The 17,636-nt window shown below is 47.5% G+C and overlaps 1 protein-coding gene across 1 annotated transcript in view; it reads left to right on the forward strand.

The window, feature by feature from the left end:
- SMOC1 (SPARC related modular calcium binding 1) overlaps positions 1-17,636 on the forward strand; it is a 141,415-nt gene that overhangs the window by 49,528 nt on the left and 74,251 nt on the right. The window contains exons 2-3 of the mRNA XM_028496100.1: positions 14,380-14,545; positions 15,689-15,801. Of these exons, the coding sequence (XP_028351901.1) occupies positions 14,380-14,545; positions 15,689-15,801 (279 nt within the window). The remainder of the gene's footprint in view (positions 1-14,379; positions 14,546-15,688; positions 15,802-17,636) is intronic.

Genomic DNA, 17,636 nt, shown 5'->3' on the forward strand with positions numbered 1-17,636 from the left:
AGTCAAATACAAGTTTTTATCCTTAAAAGAAAGACTTTCTCTGTGCCCGGGACCTAAAAGGGTTTGGAAAACGGAAGAACCATTCTTTCTCTCTCTCTCTCTTAGGAATGGGCTTGTTTTGGATTTCCACTCAAGACTATCCCTGCCTGTAGAATTTGACATGGTTTTATTGACTTTTCCTTGGCCCAGTTTGGGCAGTATTTCTCTCCTGCCCAGAACAGCCTCACACTTGTGTGAAGTAAGATGTGAGCCCGGGCTCTGGACAGCAGTAATTAATCCTTGTCTGAGCTACGCAGTGGGGATTTTCAGCTCGAGACAATGTGACAGCATCAGGTTTAACGTGGCACATGGCCGTCCCACATGGGCCCAGCTCTTTCTTCTCTTTTGTCTGTAAGTGACTTTAAAGGCATTGGGTGTGTGTGTCTATGCTTGTGTGTTTGGTGATCTGGAGCCCAGCCTACTGCAGCAGGATCTCAAGATGACAGTGGAAAGAGCAATAAAAGGAAACACACAGTTTAAGCACACACAGCCCCGACATAATTCGATGACATAGCAAGACTGGGATTTCCTCTTCTGTTTGTTTTAGTCTGTACTTGCTCAGCTCTCATCCCCAGGGCTTAGTGCTGTAAGGGAGTGGATTTCCTCAAGTGCTGTGGATAAAACGTTTCTTCCTCTGTTATCTCCCTTGTCAATATAAATCGCTCCACTGTGTAAGTAGAGACGAAGATGCGCCTGTGTGTATATGCCATAGTATCTGGCCCAAGAGAAATGGGCATTAAAATGACATTTTCCTCCGTGATAATCCCATGACATTGAAAGTATACCAGTTGCTCCATTTAGTTATCGTGGAGCCATGGAATAATTCCCAGGGGCTGGGAGGGTGTAATACTCCTGCCTCTCCTTCCCGTTATGTTTAGACTTTGTGTGGAAGCCTTTTATCTTGGGTGGGCTGTGGTGAGGCTCTTTGGGGCCCTTTTGTGGTGATAAGGGGAGCAGTAAGTGGAAAAGGCTGGAGGACTCACTGCAGAATAGGCAAGTGGACAAATATCTTCTAAGGGCAGAAAACTAACAGCAGCATCATCAAGAATCCCAAGTGGTGGATGGTGAGGGCTAAAGGTGGCCCTCTAGCAAGATGAGGAAGGGAACGTGGCCAAGACGAGAGTCTGTTTTTCAGGTTAAGGGGTTCAGTCCCGAAGGGGGCTTTGGGGCCTCTTCACCACACAGAATGCTGCGGGCTCTCGGTGAGAGGGGTGTGGACAGGAGGCGCTCTGGTTGGAGATCACCTGCACAACTCGCCCATTGTCAGGGGGAGGGGACCAGGAGTGTCTGATCATGACCTCTCTGGGTGCTGTGGGGTTCACTAAACAGTGTCCATTCCCCTCCTTTGGGGAACATTTTGTGGTGTTGAAGGACTTACAGCTGACAGCACGGAGCAAATCCACAAGGAGAGGAAAACAAAGACTTCCAGAGTCATTGTTTTTGCAAGTAACTTAGCTAGCAGCTTTCTCCCCTAATGTTCTTGACCCTGCACTCATGAACCAGAGGTGGTAATTGGGCCCCACAAAAGATTACTTGCTAAGGGCTCTTAGTAAGTGTGTGAGTGTGTGCACACACGTGTGCATGTGTCCGTACAGAGGACACACTCAGGTCTTAGCTCACGAACAGGTTCAGCTGACCAGCCCTTTCATTTGGGGGACTATCCGACTCCCACCCCTCTGTTCTGGGCTGCGTGTCAGTCGCTTTATTTTAGCCACATAATGAGTTACTGAGGCATTTTGTTGACCGGCCTGGGAACCTGACAACCATATCCAGTGTTGCCATTTTGGAAAATGGATTTCTGGGTGCTCAACTGGCCTTTGCAAATTCTCCTTAAGTTCAGGCTGCTTGTTTTGACTTCTGCAGCCTGCTAAGTGGGCCTGCACTCCTGCTAGCATCTTTCTTAGAACTGGTGTTTCCAGGTCTCTTCTGTCTGTTGAGGACAAAATGGTGACACATTGACCTTTACTCCCAAATTGCAATGACTACAAGACCCTCATCTACTCAAACGGCAATTCCTCTCAGTCCCTTCTTTGGGGTGCTTTACATATTTCCACAAACTAGTCATAATTTTACCCTTTGCCCAAAGGAACCTCATTGCTGGCAGTGCCCATAATGAGAACACCCGAGTCTGTGCCAGTGGAACTATCTCCAGCTGCTGCCAAAGCTGTTGATTCAGTTGCCAGAGCAGGGCTGGGTTTCAGGCAGAGACGGGGAAAGGTCCTGCCTCATTTCTGTGTCTCTTTGTCACCTAGGCCCTGAAATAGCTCTGTGTATGCCTAGAATCTCTCCAAGTGATCTTGCACCTTTTGAACACCCTTTTCAGATTCTGCACCTCCTATTTTTCCCAGAATCTCACCAAGCCTCCTGTGAAAACAATTCTGTTTGGGGACCTTGTCCTTCCAGCCAGAGGGTCTCAGTCACTGCCCAGCACCCAGCTGGATCAGGACCAGCCCGAGTCATCTCTCACCATAATCATTACCCCCAATCCTGACCAATCTCCTTACTCATTCCCCTGGTTATAAAACAAATGTCACACATCACAAGGCATGAAATACTGCTAGTGAGGGTGGGACCGAGTATGGTGGGGCAGGGCCAGAACGTGCAGGAGTCGCGTCTGGGCCCCATTGCCACTAGTTCCGTTCTTAGTAATACCCGCTGGAAACTTGAAGCATATCCCTGGGCAGAGCCTGTGGGAGTGTCCAAGGATAACCTTGTAAGGAGCCACTAGCCTTGGTGGAATAAATTGCTCTTGCCAGGTAGAGAGAGAGTGCTAATTTAGCAAACGCTGACTGCCAGATGTGTGTGTCATTGGGATGAACTGGCGCTTAGAACAAAACAGGTACTTAAGACTGTCCTCTTTGCTTTGCATCCCAAGTCTGAGTTCTCTCTTGTAATCCACCATCTCCTGGATGCACCCTGAGTACAAGACCACTTTGTTGTTCCTTGTTAATACCATCAACGTAACCTTTATTTTTTCCCGGGGCTAATGGGCTGAGAGAACTGAAAAAAAAAAAAAAATCTGGGTCCTGGAGAGCACTCTGTTTATTTGATTTGGAGAGCAAGGTGTTTTTATTTACACTGGTGGCAGAGTTTGAGGGATGGGGGGTTGGGGGATGGGCGAGTGACTTTCGCTATGCCCTCGCTTCCTGAGTTCCATTGGCTAGAATTTAGTGACTGGGGTCTTGCAAGCAGGAAACAAAAATAAATGCTTTGTGCCTCTGATCAGAAGGCTTGTCGCCCTGTCGGTGATCGAGGAGGGCTAAAACCGAAACGGTTTTTAAGCTAAGGGATTCCACTCGTTCAAAGAAATATTTTCACCTCTACCTGTTCTCCGTGTCTCCTTCTTCCTTGCCGACACGCATGCTTGTGGCATCCCCCTGCCCCCCCCGCCGGCCTTTCCCTTCCTAGCCTCGCGGAAGTCCCTCCGGGCTGTGATGGAGAACACAGACCCTCTCCACCGGGCAGCAGTCCCACTCCCCACAGACAGCTATTTGGTTCTAGTTCTTTTATCTCATCCAGTTGTCTCACTCAGACACTTCCTTGGCTCATGTCTGATCTTGTCTTTTACTTTTTTCACTGGCTTCCAATTCTTTAAGGAAAAAAAAGGCAAATGGGAGTTTTAAGACCCTCCATGAGCTCACCCTGAACCTGGCCCTAAAGCCTTATGTCTTCCATAAATGGTCATTTCAAAACTATCTTTCGAATTTGGTTCTTTACTTTTGTGTACCTGTTGCTGTTGCTTAGAATGCCCTTAACAACCCTTCCTGCTTGTCGAAATCCTTTACCACCCAGTCACGGCCCCTTTTCTGAGAAATCCTCCTGCATCCTTGCAGTCTGCCTTAACCTCTCACTCTGACCCCTCAGAACATGGGGCCAGCTGCTCTGTCCCCAACACTCAGCATAGGTGCTCAGTTATTCTTTGCTGAATGGATGCCTCTTTTTCCTTCCTCTCCTCTCTCTCTTAAAGAGTTAGCCATCTCACATCTTGGACTTCCTGGCATCCCATTTTCAAATAGTCTGTCCTCTTGTCTGTTTGTGACTTAGGCTTTGCTTCCTGGCTGCTGGTTTTGAAAACGATGTCCTGATGGAGCTAGCCGTACACATGTCCGTCTTGGCAACCGGATCAACTTTGGGGGGCAGGGCCTTTGTTCTTGTTTATTTTCATAACCCCCAATGCACCTAGCCTGATGCCTGGTCATTGAAGGGGATGGGAGGAGAAATCTCCAGAAACCTCTTTGTGTGCCTATGGGAGGTCTGATGTTTTTCTTTAGTTTTGTGCTTTTCTCTTTTTTTGTTTATTGAGATGGGATTTATACGCAGTACACTTCACCTTTTTTAGGTGTACACTTTGATGGTTTTTAACAAATTTATGTAGTTCCATCACCACCACCATAATCAAGATAGAGACTACTTCCACCTCTCCCATTCTCTCATACTTCTCCCCCTACCTCCAATCCCTGGCAATCACAGATCTGATTTCTATCCGTATAGTTTTGCCTTTTCCAGAATGTCACATAAATGGACTCAGACAGTATGTAGCTTTTTGAGTCTGGCTCCTTTCACTTGGAATAATGCTTCATATTTTGGAAATCTGATGACCTGGGCCCTAACCCACACTTGATCTACGCCCGCCTTACTAATAGGCTGGCATGGGGCATGGTTTGGGCGTGTGGACAGGGTCTGTGTGAGTTAGAAGCTTTACCTTTGCAGCCTTGTTAGTGCCTCTTTCCATCCAGGGTCCCAGCTGCTGGGTCAAACCCACTGACCCTCCCCCACCCCTCCCCCGCAATGGCACCTGGTGTAAGACAGCCTTGTCCCCTGGGTCCTGCTCCATCATCCCTGTACTGTGGGGGGCGCAGTGGAGGAGGGAAACTGGGTGGACAGGCTGGGGTGACCACGAAATTCCTCCCTTGGGGAGGGGGTGGGGCTGGGGTGACAGGGGTCAGGCCTCTCCTGGCTAAAGCAACAGAAGTGGTTCCAGCTGCCAAACAGCTGGAGGGGGATGTCTGCTTTCCCTCAGCAGCGTGAAAAGCCCTTTAATCGGGCGTGCTGTTGTCAGGCCTCGCTCGTGGAGGTGTGGAGAAGAAGAGCAGACGCCGCTGACACTGCAGACCTCCCCTTCCCTTTGACCTCCCTTATCTCCCCTCCTCCATCTCCGGGAGCCCCACTCTGAGGAGGCCCTGATCGAGGCCCTCCTTTGCACCTGTGTAAATGCCGTGGCTCTGGGGTCAGGGAAGGGTGAGAGCGAGCTGGCAGAAATGGGGATGTGGATTTTCAGGGCAGATGATGGATTAGATAGAGGGTGGGTGAGTGATGTTCTCATGTGAAATGGCTCCTTGTTCCCAAAGACGCGGTCCTCGGAGAAAAAGGCCAAAGTCTGGTTGTGAGGATGGTGAATCCGGTGACGGGAGGCGGACAGTGCCTGATTGGAGAGTGAGCGGCCGAGCTGCAGCTAGACGTCTGGAACGTGGTTCTCGACTTTTTGTTCCAGGCACTGCTATTCCCCCTTTCAAGAGCAGATGTACCTCCCAGACATGCTCTTTAGTGCCTGAGGTCTAAAAACTTGAGCTGGACTTGGACTTACAAACATAACGGGGAAAAAATAATCCCTCCTTGAGGAAAGCTCCCTTTGCTTGCTGAGTCCTCCTCCTCTCCTGTCCGCTGGAGGGGCCGCCGCCAAGACCCCAGCCACTGATGCCAGAGCTAACAACAGACCGCCCCCAGCTCCACCCTCCGGGGCTCAGTGCTCGCCACCGTGCCTTGAAGGAGGCAGTGAGGTGTAGCAGAAAGAATCTGGGCCCCTGAGTCAGACTTAGAGGCGTGGTCTACCACTTTCTAGCTCAACCTGGCCGAGCCTCGGTTTACTCTTCATTCATTCACTCAGTAGATATTTATTGCATCTACTGGGCGAGGCCCCTGCTGGGCACTGGGGATCCAGCAGGGTGACACCCAGCAGATTGTGGTTCCTGCCTGCAGGGAGCTTTCAGCTTAGCGGGGAGGAGGGGCAAGAAACATATAATTAAATAGTTGGTTATTTAATTACAATCGTGACCAAGGCCACAGTGGAAAGTGCAGGGTGTGTGGAGGCTTATCACAGGGTCCTGACTTACCAGAGAAGTCAAATGCCCTGAGGAAGCAGCATCTGCACTGAGATCGGAAGGATGAATAGGAGTTTATGAGGTGGAAGCACAGTCCAGGGAAAAGGGCCCACACATGCCAAGTCCCGAGGCAGGAAGGAACAGCACGAGGGGGCCAAGGATTTCTACCCAGTTCGGGGGGCTGACACTGGGGGCCTTGACCGTGCCTGTTACCTACTCAGCAGGCACACGGGAAGGGCTCCTTCTCTTCCTTCCAAGTAGACATTAGCAGATTGGGTTGGGACACTCACCATTATTTATAACATTGATTCTGTGGAAAAAATAAATTCAGGGTGTCAAAAGTATGATTTATAAATGAATCTGGCTGTTGTTCTTACTCAAGTACATGCATATGGTAGCTCAGAAAAACCAGAGTGCTAATCACATTGGCTGTTAAATTGTCAGAGTTTCCTGCCTTAACATAACTCATTTCAGGCTTAGCAACCTTGGGCATCTCAGATGACTGCCAGACTTATGGGTGACATGACTTATCTGCAGGGTAGTGGAAAGCCTTCCAAGGCTTTGGGAGGAAAATTCTCAGGCTGAGGCCAGTTTCCCTGGGAATGAATTCTAGGGACATTTACTGATGATATCTTATGATGATACTGTGGGTATACGGATACTGTCTCAGCCGCTCAGCTACGTTCTCTTCAATGACTCAGGGATGTTTTTTTCCTTTCCTTAAATTCAAGGGGAAAATCCAATGGTTAATGTATGGCTTTCTTTATCTGATAGATTTTTCTTAAAGGAAAAAAAAAGGAACCAACAGCTTCCATTATTCTATGCATTTGAGAGCGTTAAGCTTTTGGTGGTGGTTGGACAAAGAATATCTCTTTTTATAGTAAGTGATAGAAAAAGGATATCTTTTAGGTAAGGTTTGATATTCACCCATTCATTCTTCAAACATGTATTGAACAACTGCATTGGATCAGGCACTGGGTTAGGCCCTGTGTATATAAAGAAGAATAAGACACAGTCTTCTCTAGACATGTACATACATAAATGATAATGAAGTATATCAAGGGTTTTGATAGACATATGAACACAAGGCAGCAGGAGCTCCAAGGAAGTCAACAGTAGTGTTTAAAACATGAAAGCAGGGCTTCCCTGGTGGCGCAGTGGTTGTGCGTCCGCCTGCCGATGCAGGGGAACCGGGTTCGCGCCCCGGTCTGGGAGGATCCCACGTGCCGCGGAGCGGCTGGGCCCGTGAGCCATGGCCGCTGAGCCTGTGCGTCCGGAGCCTGTGCTCCGCAACGGGAGAGGCCACAACAGAGGGAGGCCCGCATACCACAAAACAAAAAAAAAAAAACAAAAAACAAAAACAAAAAAACCAAAACCAAACAAAAAAAACATGAAAGCATTTGCTTCTTAGGATGATGACTTCAGTGGCGGTGTGGAATTAGAACTTGGGAGAAAGTTTGGTGGCAAAAAGTCAAACATCTATACAAGAGATTTAGGATTGAAAGAAGTCATCATAGATAAAAGAAGAAAACCTGCTGGAGAAAGAGGCCCAGCCAGGCTCCCTTCCACTTCAGGCACTCCAACTAGGTAGGCACCAGTGTGTGAAGTCACAGTGTATGCTGGATCCAGGCCCCAGCCACGCTCCCAGCTGAAAGCAGCCTGGTTGTTATCTCAGCTGAAACCATGTGGAGCAGAAGAACCTCCCAGCTGAGCCCAGCCAACCCACAGAATTGAGAGAAACGGTGAATAGTTTGAAGCCACTAAGTCTGGGGGTGGTTTGTTTTCCAGCAATTGATGAGTGAAACAAAAAAGTTAAAAGTGAGTAGCCGAAGCTGTGTTACAAATGAATTTATTTAAAAAAACCTCAAATTATTTGAGTTTGGCCTGTGATTTTTAGTCTGATATCATAAAGGGAATGCAACTTGCTCCTCCAACTTGTGGACCGCACACTTCCAAACCATTGCCCTGGTTGTAGAGTACAGTTCCTGCCCCCTCTTCTATACCTGGGAAAAATATAGATATAGGCATGTTTCCAGCAAGATGCCTTTTTAGAATTTTAGATGCTGGTGAAATCAGCATGGTACAGGTGGAAGTTAAGGCTGTGAAACCAACTCCCTACTATGAAGAATTGAACACCTCCTCCCAGGTGGAACCTTAGGCTGCCTCTGTTGTTCCCTCTACTGTCATGGAAACTTGGCAGTCTGTCAAACCGAACACAGCTTGTGGTACTGGAGTGGTCTCCCTGATCAAAAGCTGTGGCAGGGTTTACATTCTACTCTTCTGGAAACTGAGGGCAAGGGTCAGCGTGTGTGCATTTCAGACAGAAGGGACTGTTGGTCTAACATTGATTTCATTTACCCCCGTCTCTTCTCTGGTGAACACAGCCCCCATCGGCAGCTTACTTTTCCAATAGGAACGATGGATTGTTTTTATGTATTTCAAGTGCTTGTCCTACTTTACAAATGTGAGCAGAACACAAAATGCTGTGTGTTTGCTTTGGAATCACTCACTCCCCAAGGAGAGAGGGAGGGAGTAGGAGCCATTTGCAAACGCACAATTGTCCCGGCCCCTTTTGTTTGGTTTCTGTATTACACAATCATACTTAACATAATTATTTTGTTTTTGTTGTCTTTTGGTGAGGAAGAAGGAAAGGAATGGATGTGAGCATTTTTATGAAAATACTATTTCCTCCCCAGAGGGAAATGGTTTAGCATTTGCCTCGTCGGGGAGACAGCTTGCCTCTGCCCAGCACCAAAAAGTTCCACCAGCTCTGATTGCTCTTGAGCCCACAACAGACTTCTGTGGCCCGGGGGTTCAGTTCCAGCAGGGTGACTCAGACTCTTCGAGCTTTGTCTGTGGGCCGAGAGAAATGACCCAGCCATGGGAGCTCCTGGGGACTTGCAGCCTGTCCCTCTTGTCTCCTTCAGAAGAGAAGAAAAATCTGCCTTTGTGACTTCAGGTGGACTGTGTTGAACTCCTGGGATGTTCTGCTGTTGAAACCCATAATAATGAATTCATGATTTCATGTCCAGTTTCCGAATGCAGATATTATCTCAGGATCTGCTTCTTGGTCCAGTCCGTCGTAGCTTGGCTCAACTAGGAGAAACTCCAGTGAGGGTGAGCCATTCTCTCCCCACCCCCCCGCCCCTCCCCACAAAGCTGTGCTCTTGCATCTGGCAGCCACTAGCCACATATGGTTATGCAACGTTAAGTTAACTAAAATTAAGTGCAACTAAAGATTTAGCTCTTCGGTTGCATTAGCTACGATTTAGTGCTTCATAGCCACACGTGGCTTGTGGCTTCCACATTGGATGGCACAGATATAGAACACGTCCATCATTGCAGAAAGTTCTTTTGGACTCTGTGGCTTTGTAGCATTGCCAAGTCCCAAGAATGAAATCTTCTCTTGGTCCTGTGGTATCCTGTTCCCTTGCTGCATGATCAGTGTCAGGTTGCTTGTTTTCTCCACCCTAGAGTGCAAGCTCGTTGAGGGCAGGACTATGCTGGTTGTGTTCTGCTTCCCATGCCTTGCAGTACAGGGGGCATCATAGTGCTTGCTTGTTAAGTATAAAAGTGGATCAGTGGATGGCTGAACAAGCAGTATTTTTGGACCCAAGTAATGCCCTAGGGTCCCTGGAGGTTTGGGTGAACCTACTAGGGCATAGTCATTCTGTTATTCCAAGATATGGAAGCAACCTAAGTGTCCATCAATGGATTAATGGACAAAGAAGATGTGGTGTATATATATATATATATATATAAATATATATATATAAAATGGAATACTACTCAGCCATAAAAAAGAATGAAATGTTGCCACTTGCAACAGCATGGATGGACTTGGAGGGTATTACACTTAGTGAAATAAGTCAGGCAGAGAAAGACAAATACTGTATGACATCACTTATATGTGGAATCACATATATGTGGAATCTAAAAAATACAACAGACTAGTGAATATAACAAAAAAGAAACAGACTCACAGATATAGAGAACAAACCAGTGGTTACCAGTGGGGAGAGGGAAGGGGAGAGGGGTAAGATAGGGGTAAAGGCTTAAGAGGTAAAAACAGCTATGTATAAAATAAATAAGCTGTACAATATAGCCTTATAATAATAATATATAATATATATAATATATAATATATATTATAATATATAATATATATTATATTATATATATTATTATGTAATGTAATATTTATATTTTATATTATATATCATATAATATATATTATATAATATGTGATATATTATATATAATATATAATATATTATATTATATAATATATAATATAGCCTTATAAATAAGGCTATATTGTACAGCCCAGGGAATATAGACAATATTTTATAATAACTATAAATGGAGTATAATCTTTAAAAATTGTGTATCACTGATTGTACACCAGAAGCTTATTCAAAATGGTAAATCAACTATACCTCAATAAAAAAAACCCAACAACTCCATTTTATAGAACTCATTGTCTTTTTTGGTTCCTAAAATAGATAAAAATGAGTCACCACAGATGATTGGATATGGTCTTTAGCAATGGTCCTGGACTGTTTCAGAACTTTTTCCCTTGGCCTTGGGGGCCAGTCATTTCTAGATGGACCCTTTGGGGAGCTCTTCTGAAGCCTGGAAGATCTCTGTGTGTGGAGACAGGTGGGGCTTCTTCTGAAGCTGCCTTTAACCTGTCTGTCTCCAGACAGTGTTCCCCTAGTTATGAAGCTGGTCTCTGGCAGAGCTGCCATGGCATCTCTGTTGGCCCAGGGCAAACCATTTCCAAACCAAATTTATGGCCTGTTCTTCAACACCACGGGGATGCCTGCAGCTCCCCTCTCCCACGAGCTGCGAAGAGACAACAGGACAACCTCTTTGAGTTTGAAAAGAAACTGTGTCTTCCTCAATTCCTCTTTTTTGAAGGTGAACAAAGCTGTATGAGGAGCTTCTCACAGTAGGTTTAAAGTGCCTGGAGGGCAGGAGTGTCTTATCTGGATCTTCAGCAGTTGGTGTCTCACATGGAGTAGGCTCTTGGTAAACAGTTTTTGACTTGGAAATCCAGTTGTTTGTTTGTTTTTCCATTATAGTTTATTACAAGATATTGAATATAGTTCCCTGTGCTATACAGTAGGACCTTGTTTACTTTTTATATAGTAGTTCTTATCTGCTAATCCCAAACTGAATCAAATTTTGCAGTTGGGTCAGAGTTTCTATTTGCAGTGTTACTCTGTAATAATTCAAGGCAGTTTGGTGTAGTGGTTAGAAGCGTGGCTCTGGAGCCAGGTGTCAAGTTCAGCATTGACGCACACTTAGCGTACCCTGCGTCATAGGGCTATTGTGAAGGTTAAATTAGTTAACGTATCGTAAGTGATGTATAATTATCAGCACTTATTATTATCACTCTTCAGACTTAAGGTCTGGCAACCAGATCCCTCTGTGACCAAGGATGAGTTCCTTGATTTTCCCAGGTGTTGGAAGATACGGATATTTCTCTTCTTGTGTGATCGTGAGAACAAAGGGCATGCTGTTCCCTGGCTCCTGGGGATTGACATGGCAAAATAACTAACAAATAGGTCTTAAAAGCAGGGTCTTACTTCATGTAAGTAGCCCTGACTTCCACGGACCAGGAGAGAGTAGCGTGACAGCAGTGTCTTGATCTGCTCTTGGACAGCTTTGAGGCTACTGGTTGGCCTGCAAGCCAGGGTATGAGATCACTGATCCCACCCTCTGGCCGGCACCGGCTGCTCACCAGGCAGAATTACAGAGCCAGGTCTGGCTGCATTTCTAGGCTGCAGACAGATTAGGATTGAGTCTGAGGGAAGAAGAGAGACTTCTAGTCTAGCTTTGCTGGTTGCAGCCACCTGGGTCCTGTGCCCATCCAGGTGCCCACAGCCAGGGCTTCCAAGCCTGCGTCATTCAGCTGGACCTTTGGGTCCCAAGTTTTCCCTGGTGCCCAGTGGGTCGGAGGCTTGGAGGGCTGTAGTGGCAGAGGGGCCTGGGGTGGGGATGGAGAGAGAAGAGACCCACCTCTCAGCCTCGGAGATAACTTATGTTCTGAAGTGGAGCTAGGGCAAGAAGCTGTGGCCCACCTCTGCCCACCATGTAATGTGGGAGGGAGGGGGAAAGCTTAGAAAGGGGGATGGGGGTGGGGTAGGGGAGTGGCCCAGTGATCCCCGGGGGTGGCAGGAGCCTGGGAGACCAGGCCTGTCACATCACACCAGCTGGTTTGGAGGTAATGCTGTGTGGGAAAGGCTGCTGCAGGGATGCGTTCATCCCACAAATAATCAAGTGCCCCAGCATTGTGCTGGATGCTGGACATGTGTTCACAGACAGAAGAGACAGAATCCTTGTCTTCGTGGAGCTCAGAGTGGGGGATTCCATTGCTAATCAAATCACACAAATCAATTCATCATCAAACTGTGTTAAGAGCCCTGAAGGAAAAGTGTGGGGTGAGAGGTTATTAGAGGGGAACCTGCCCTCACCTGTGAGAGTCAGGGAGAACCTCCCAGATGAACCCAAATCTGAGTAGGGGTGGGAGGAAAGGGAAAAGGAACAGCGTGTCTAAAGGCCCAAGGGTAAGAGCAAATGTAGCCCATTTGGGAACTGGAAAGTAGGCCAGTGTGCCCAACCAGCAGCGAGCAAGGCGGGGACAGAGCAGGAAGAGCTGAGGCCAGAGAAGGGGCCCCAGCGTCAGATCTGCCAGGCCAGGAGACCATGTGAAGGTCCCCAGAGACAGAGGGGCACCACTCAAGGGTTTTAAGCAGGGGCAGCCTGAGGGAAGTTGATCCTGTGCAGGGGTGAGGTGTGGATTGTATTGTCCAGTTATTGTTTTCCAGCTGTATTCTGCAGTTGTTAACAGGGGTTCACTGAGAAAGGGGTTCATGGTCAAATAAGTTTGGGAGATACATAATCGTATATGCTCTTGATCTGGTTATCTATTGCTGTGTAACAAACCACTCGAACTTAATGGCTTGCGGTACACCTGAAACATTGTAAATCAACTGTACTTCAATAGAAAAATTTTTTTTTAACTTAATGGCTTAAAACAACAACTTATTAACTCTCACAGTTCTGGCGAGTTGACTGGGCTCAGCTGCGCGGGTCTTGCTCAGGGTCTCTCAAGCAGTTACTCCTTTTCATCTCTGTTAGTTGCAATCAGATGATTGCTGAGGTTAGACTCATCTGAAGGCTTTCTCACTCACATGTCTCTGTGCCCGTGTTGGTTGGGCATTTCTCTCTCCACTTGGTTTCACCTCATGTTAGCTTGGGCTTCCTCCTAGCATGGCAGTCTCAGTGTTGTTGGGCTTCTTACATGGTGGCTGGTTTCCCCCAGAGTGAGTGTTGCAAGAGGCCCAGGAAGAAACTGCAAGGCTTCATGTAACCTTGCTCAAAAGTCCCAGAACATCACTGCCACAGCGTTTTATTGGTCAAGCAAATTACTGAGGCTGGCCCAGATTCAAAGGAGGGGAATTAGACTCCACAGCTCAACAGGAAGAGTAGCAAATACTTTGCAGCTATCTATCTTTAATCTGCTTGCTATACCTCTTGGAGATTCATAATGTACAAGAATGTACCGAAGGTGTCTGGGAAGTCCTGCAGTAAAGAAAACTATTTAACTCAGCATTTCACAATCTGATGATGATGATATATTAAATCAGGAAATTCCTTTCTCATAGAAAATTGCTTAACTTGTATTCTGCCAGAGAACAGTGGGCAGAATGGAAAGGTGATAGATTTGGGGGCTCAGTACTACTTTCTAATCAATAAAACTTTCCAAAGATGGAAAGTAGAGATTGCTAGTGAGTTCCTGGTTTGGGGAGGTATCCAAATAGAGCCAAGTGCAGAGACCATCAGCGTGGACCAGGAGACCAACTGTCCCAATGGTGAAAGGTTGGATTTGACCTCTGACCAATCTAGGTTCAAATTCACCACTTAGAGCTGTATAAAACCAGGCAAGTTACATCTCTCTAGCCTTCAGTTTCCTTATCTACAAAATAGGTAGTTCCTATTTCATAGGGTTGTGAGGATTAATGAGATCCTGTATATGAATTACTGAGCACAGGGTGCCTTCCTTGGTTAGAGTTTGTGGCTGCTTAGTTTCCTACCACTTCTAGGGTTTAATGACTTTGGGTTTATTCTGGACTTGCTTCCCAAGGCCCAACTAGTATTGTAAGTCATGGACTCATCCTTACTTTTCTTGCAAAAGTAACCTCTGTACCCTTTCACTTTTTTTCCAACCTAGTTTCTCATAAGTGACCGTGACCCTCAGTGCAACCTCCACTGCTCCAGGACTCAACCCAAACCTATCTGTGCCTCTGACGGCAGGTCCTACGAGTCCATGTGTGAGTACCAGCGAGCCAAGTGCCGAGACCCAACCCTGGGTGTGGTACATCGAGGTAGATGCAAAGGTGAGTGTGCACGTGCCCAGCAGAGGAGAGATACCTGAGCACCACGCTCCCTGCATGGGGCACTCCCCATAGGGAGAGCTCAGAATGAGTCTGTTCATTTCACTTGCCAACCTCTCCCCATGTCCTTTCCACCGGGCAATGTGGGAAGGAGGACTGGCCCAGTGAAGGATGAGTACTTTTCTGGCTTTTAAACACCGCCACCAGGGCTTAGAGAGATGTGCTGCTATTTGGCTAGTGCTTTTAATTTTTATTATTATTATTTTTTTTGTAGAGGTGCTTAAAATGGCAAGACATTATGGCTGGCTCCTAAATAGGGATTCCACATTGTTGGCCAACAGATGTATTTTGTTTGGTCTGCTCGCATGTTTAAAAATATTTAAAACATTTGAGACAGCATTTAAAAATTGGGAAAGTCAACCTAAAAGTCTGGGTTTTTGTACTTCCCCCCCAAATTTGGAAGCTCTGGTGATGTTACGTCTGAGTTCTCTCCTTCAAGGCAAACATGTGGCTGGAGCTGAGTAGTAGCTACCTCCTTTAAAGGGGAGCCCGTTTTCCAGTTTACCACAGTCCTCAGCACTCCCTATGGTCTTGCCAAGCTGAATGCCATTCTTCACACTCCCAGCCCCTTCTCTAATTTATATCACTTTCCTACACCCTGTAGGTATTTGAGTTTGTGACCCCTGGACTGATCAGAGCTATTATAGGAATTGTGAGAGGCTAAGCCAGCTGCCCTAGAATTCTGATTTCCCAAAGAAAGTGCTTGCAGTTCTTGAACTACAAAACATCTTTGAGACTCCTTGGGCTTGCGTGTTTTTGAATAAACCCAGTGAAAAATAATAGAAGTAGAACATTTTTTTTCCCTAGGAGGGCCTGGGGATACTTGGGAGAAAAAGAATAAACAGACCTTGGTATAAATATGACCCCCACCCGACCCAACTTTTCTAAGAGTACCACTAAGAGGAAGGTGAGGCCACGTGGCACTCACCAGCCCCTGCCCTTGTGCCCTTAGAACAGCCAGCTGGCTGAGTGTGGGCCCCCTGCGCGGCAGAGTGCTTTTTCCCCAGCATTTCTAGAACCGGCAGCTGCTCTGTCCATGACTCCTGTGTGGGATCCAAGTGAATCTCAAATGCACTCCTCCCTTAGACGCTGGCCAGAGCAAGTGTCGCCTGGAGCGGGCTCAGGCCCTCGAGCAAGCCAAGAAGCCCCAGGAGGCGGTGTTTGTCCCGGAGTGCAGCGAGGATGGCTCCTTTACCCAGGTAGGCCTTGGCCACGTCTCTCAGGCCTGGGTCCTCGACTGAGGCTGGGGGGAAGGGCCTGGGAGCAGGAGGGCCCTGAGAGCCTCGCTTTCTGGAAACAGCTGAGGACTCTCTGACACCCTCCACGTTGCTTTCTGGGGCTGGCGTCCCCCTCCTGGGCCCCATGCCACCCCTTGCCAGCTGGCAGTGGGTCCTGAAAGGCTCATGCAGGTACGAGCCAGGAAACTGGCATTGCTTGGTCCCCATCCTCCCTGCTGGCTGTCTTCATTTTTCTCTTCTGTCAAATGTAGGCTGATTATTTTTTCTTATTCTCGCCAGTTTCCATGGGCAACCCCTGTATTCCCTTCGCTGTTTATTGCTACCCCTTCTATATGCCCCTCCTTCCCGCCCCCAAACCTCTAACAAAGCTCTGCTCCCTTTGAGTGTAAAGTGTCTGGGGTTTGTGGAGTGTGAGTGCATGTGTGGGTGTGTGGTATCTGTGTGTCTGTGTGTGTGTTGTGTGGTTTCTGTGTGTGTGTGTGTGTGTGTGTAAGGGGTTGTCTGTGTGTGTGTGTATCTGTGTGTGCGTATGGTGTATGTGTGTGTTGTGTGGTGTGTGATATTGTGTGCACGTGTGTGTGTTGTGTGGTTTGTATGTGTGTGTGAGGGTTGTCTGTGTGTGGTGTATGTGTGTGTTGTGTGGTATCTGTGCGTGTGTGTCTGTGTGTGTGTTGTGTGGTTTCTGTGTGTGGGCGGGGTTGTCTGTGTATGTGGGTGCCTTTGTGTGTGTGGTGTATGCGTGTGATGTGTGGTATGTGGTATCTGTGTGCCTGTGTGGTGCCTGCATGTGCGTGCATGTACACTCGTGTGTGCATATGCACTCAGATTCCAAAATTTCCTTTCAGGCAGTCCTACCTCTGATCCTGTATGATCTGCTGGCTAGAGCTTGTGTAAAAGTAATGCTGGCTATGTTGAAGTTGGCACAGACTGAAACGCGGGCAGCATGGGGCAACGGGGTGGTAAAGCTTTCAGGCTGCAGGTGGGGACACAGCCTAGGGGCGGACGTGGCTCTAAGAAAGTGGGGAGGACCGCTGGACAAGGGTGGGTCAGCACTTGCTTGGGACGGGCCTGGTGCCCAGACTCCCTCTGTGGAGTGGAGTAGCATCCGGGGACTACTACCTGAGGGCTGCAAGCAGAGGCCTCAGGACTTTCACAGCTTCCCAGGAATCCTGAGTCTTGGGGCAAAGGCTGTAGGCTGGCCTCTGGTCTGCTGGGTTTCAGGTTTCATTTCGGGGCTGGGCCCAGGGGATTGCTGATTTCAGACGGAGGGCAGGTGGAGGTGGAAATGGGAGGGGTGGTGAGGTCGGGACTGGGACTCCGTATTTTTTAAAGTTTCCCCGCTGATTCAAGTGTTCAGCCAGTTAGCCATAAAAAGAAACGAAACTGAGTTATTTGTAGTGAGGTGGATGGACCTGGAGTCTGTCATACAGAGTGAGGTAAGTCAGAAAGAGAAAAACAAATACCGTATGCTAACACATATATATGGAATCTGAAAAAAAAAAAGGTCATGAAGAACCTAGGGGCAGGACGGGAATAAAGATGCAGACCTACTAGAGGAATGGACTTGAGGACACGGGGAGGGGGAAGGGTAAGCTGGGACAAAGTGAGAGTGGCATGGACATATATACACTACCAAATGCAAAATAGATAGCTAGTGGGAAGCAGCCGCATAGCACAGGGAGATCAGCTCGGTGCTTTGTGACCACCTAGAGGGGTGGGATAGGGAGGGTGGGAGGGAGACGCAAGAGGGAAGAGATATGGGAACATATGTATATGTATAACTGATTCACTTTGTT

The sequence above is a fragment of the Physeter macrocephalus genome, chromosome 11 (assembly GCF_002837175.3).
Source record: "Physeter macrocephalus isolate SW-GA chromosome 11, ASM283717v5, whole genome shotgun sequence".
Lineage (NCBI taxonomy): Eukaryota > Metazoa > Chordata > Mammalia > Artiodactyla > Physeteridae > Physeter > Physeter macrocephalus.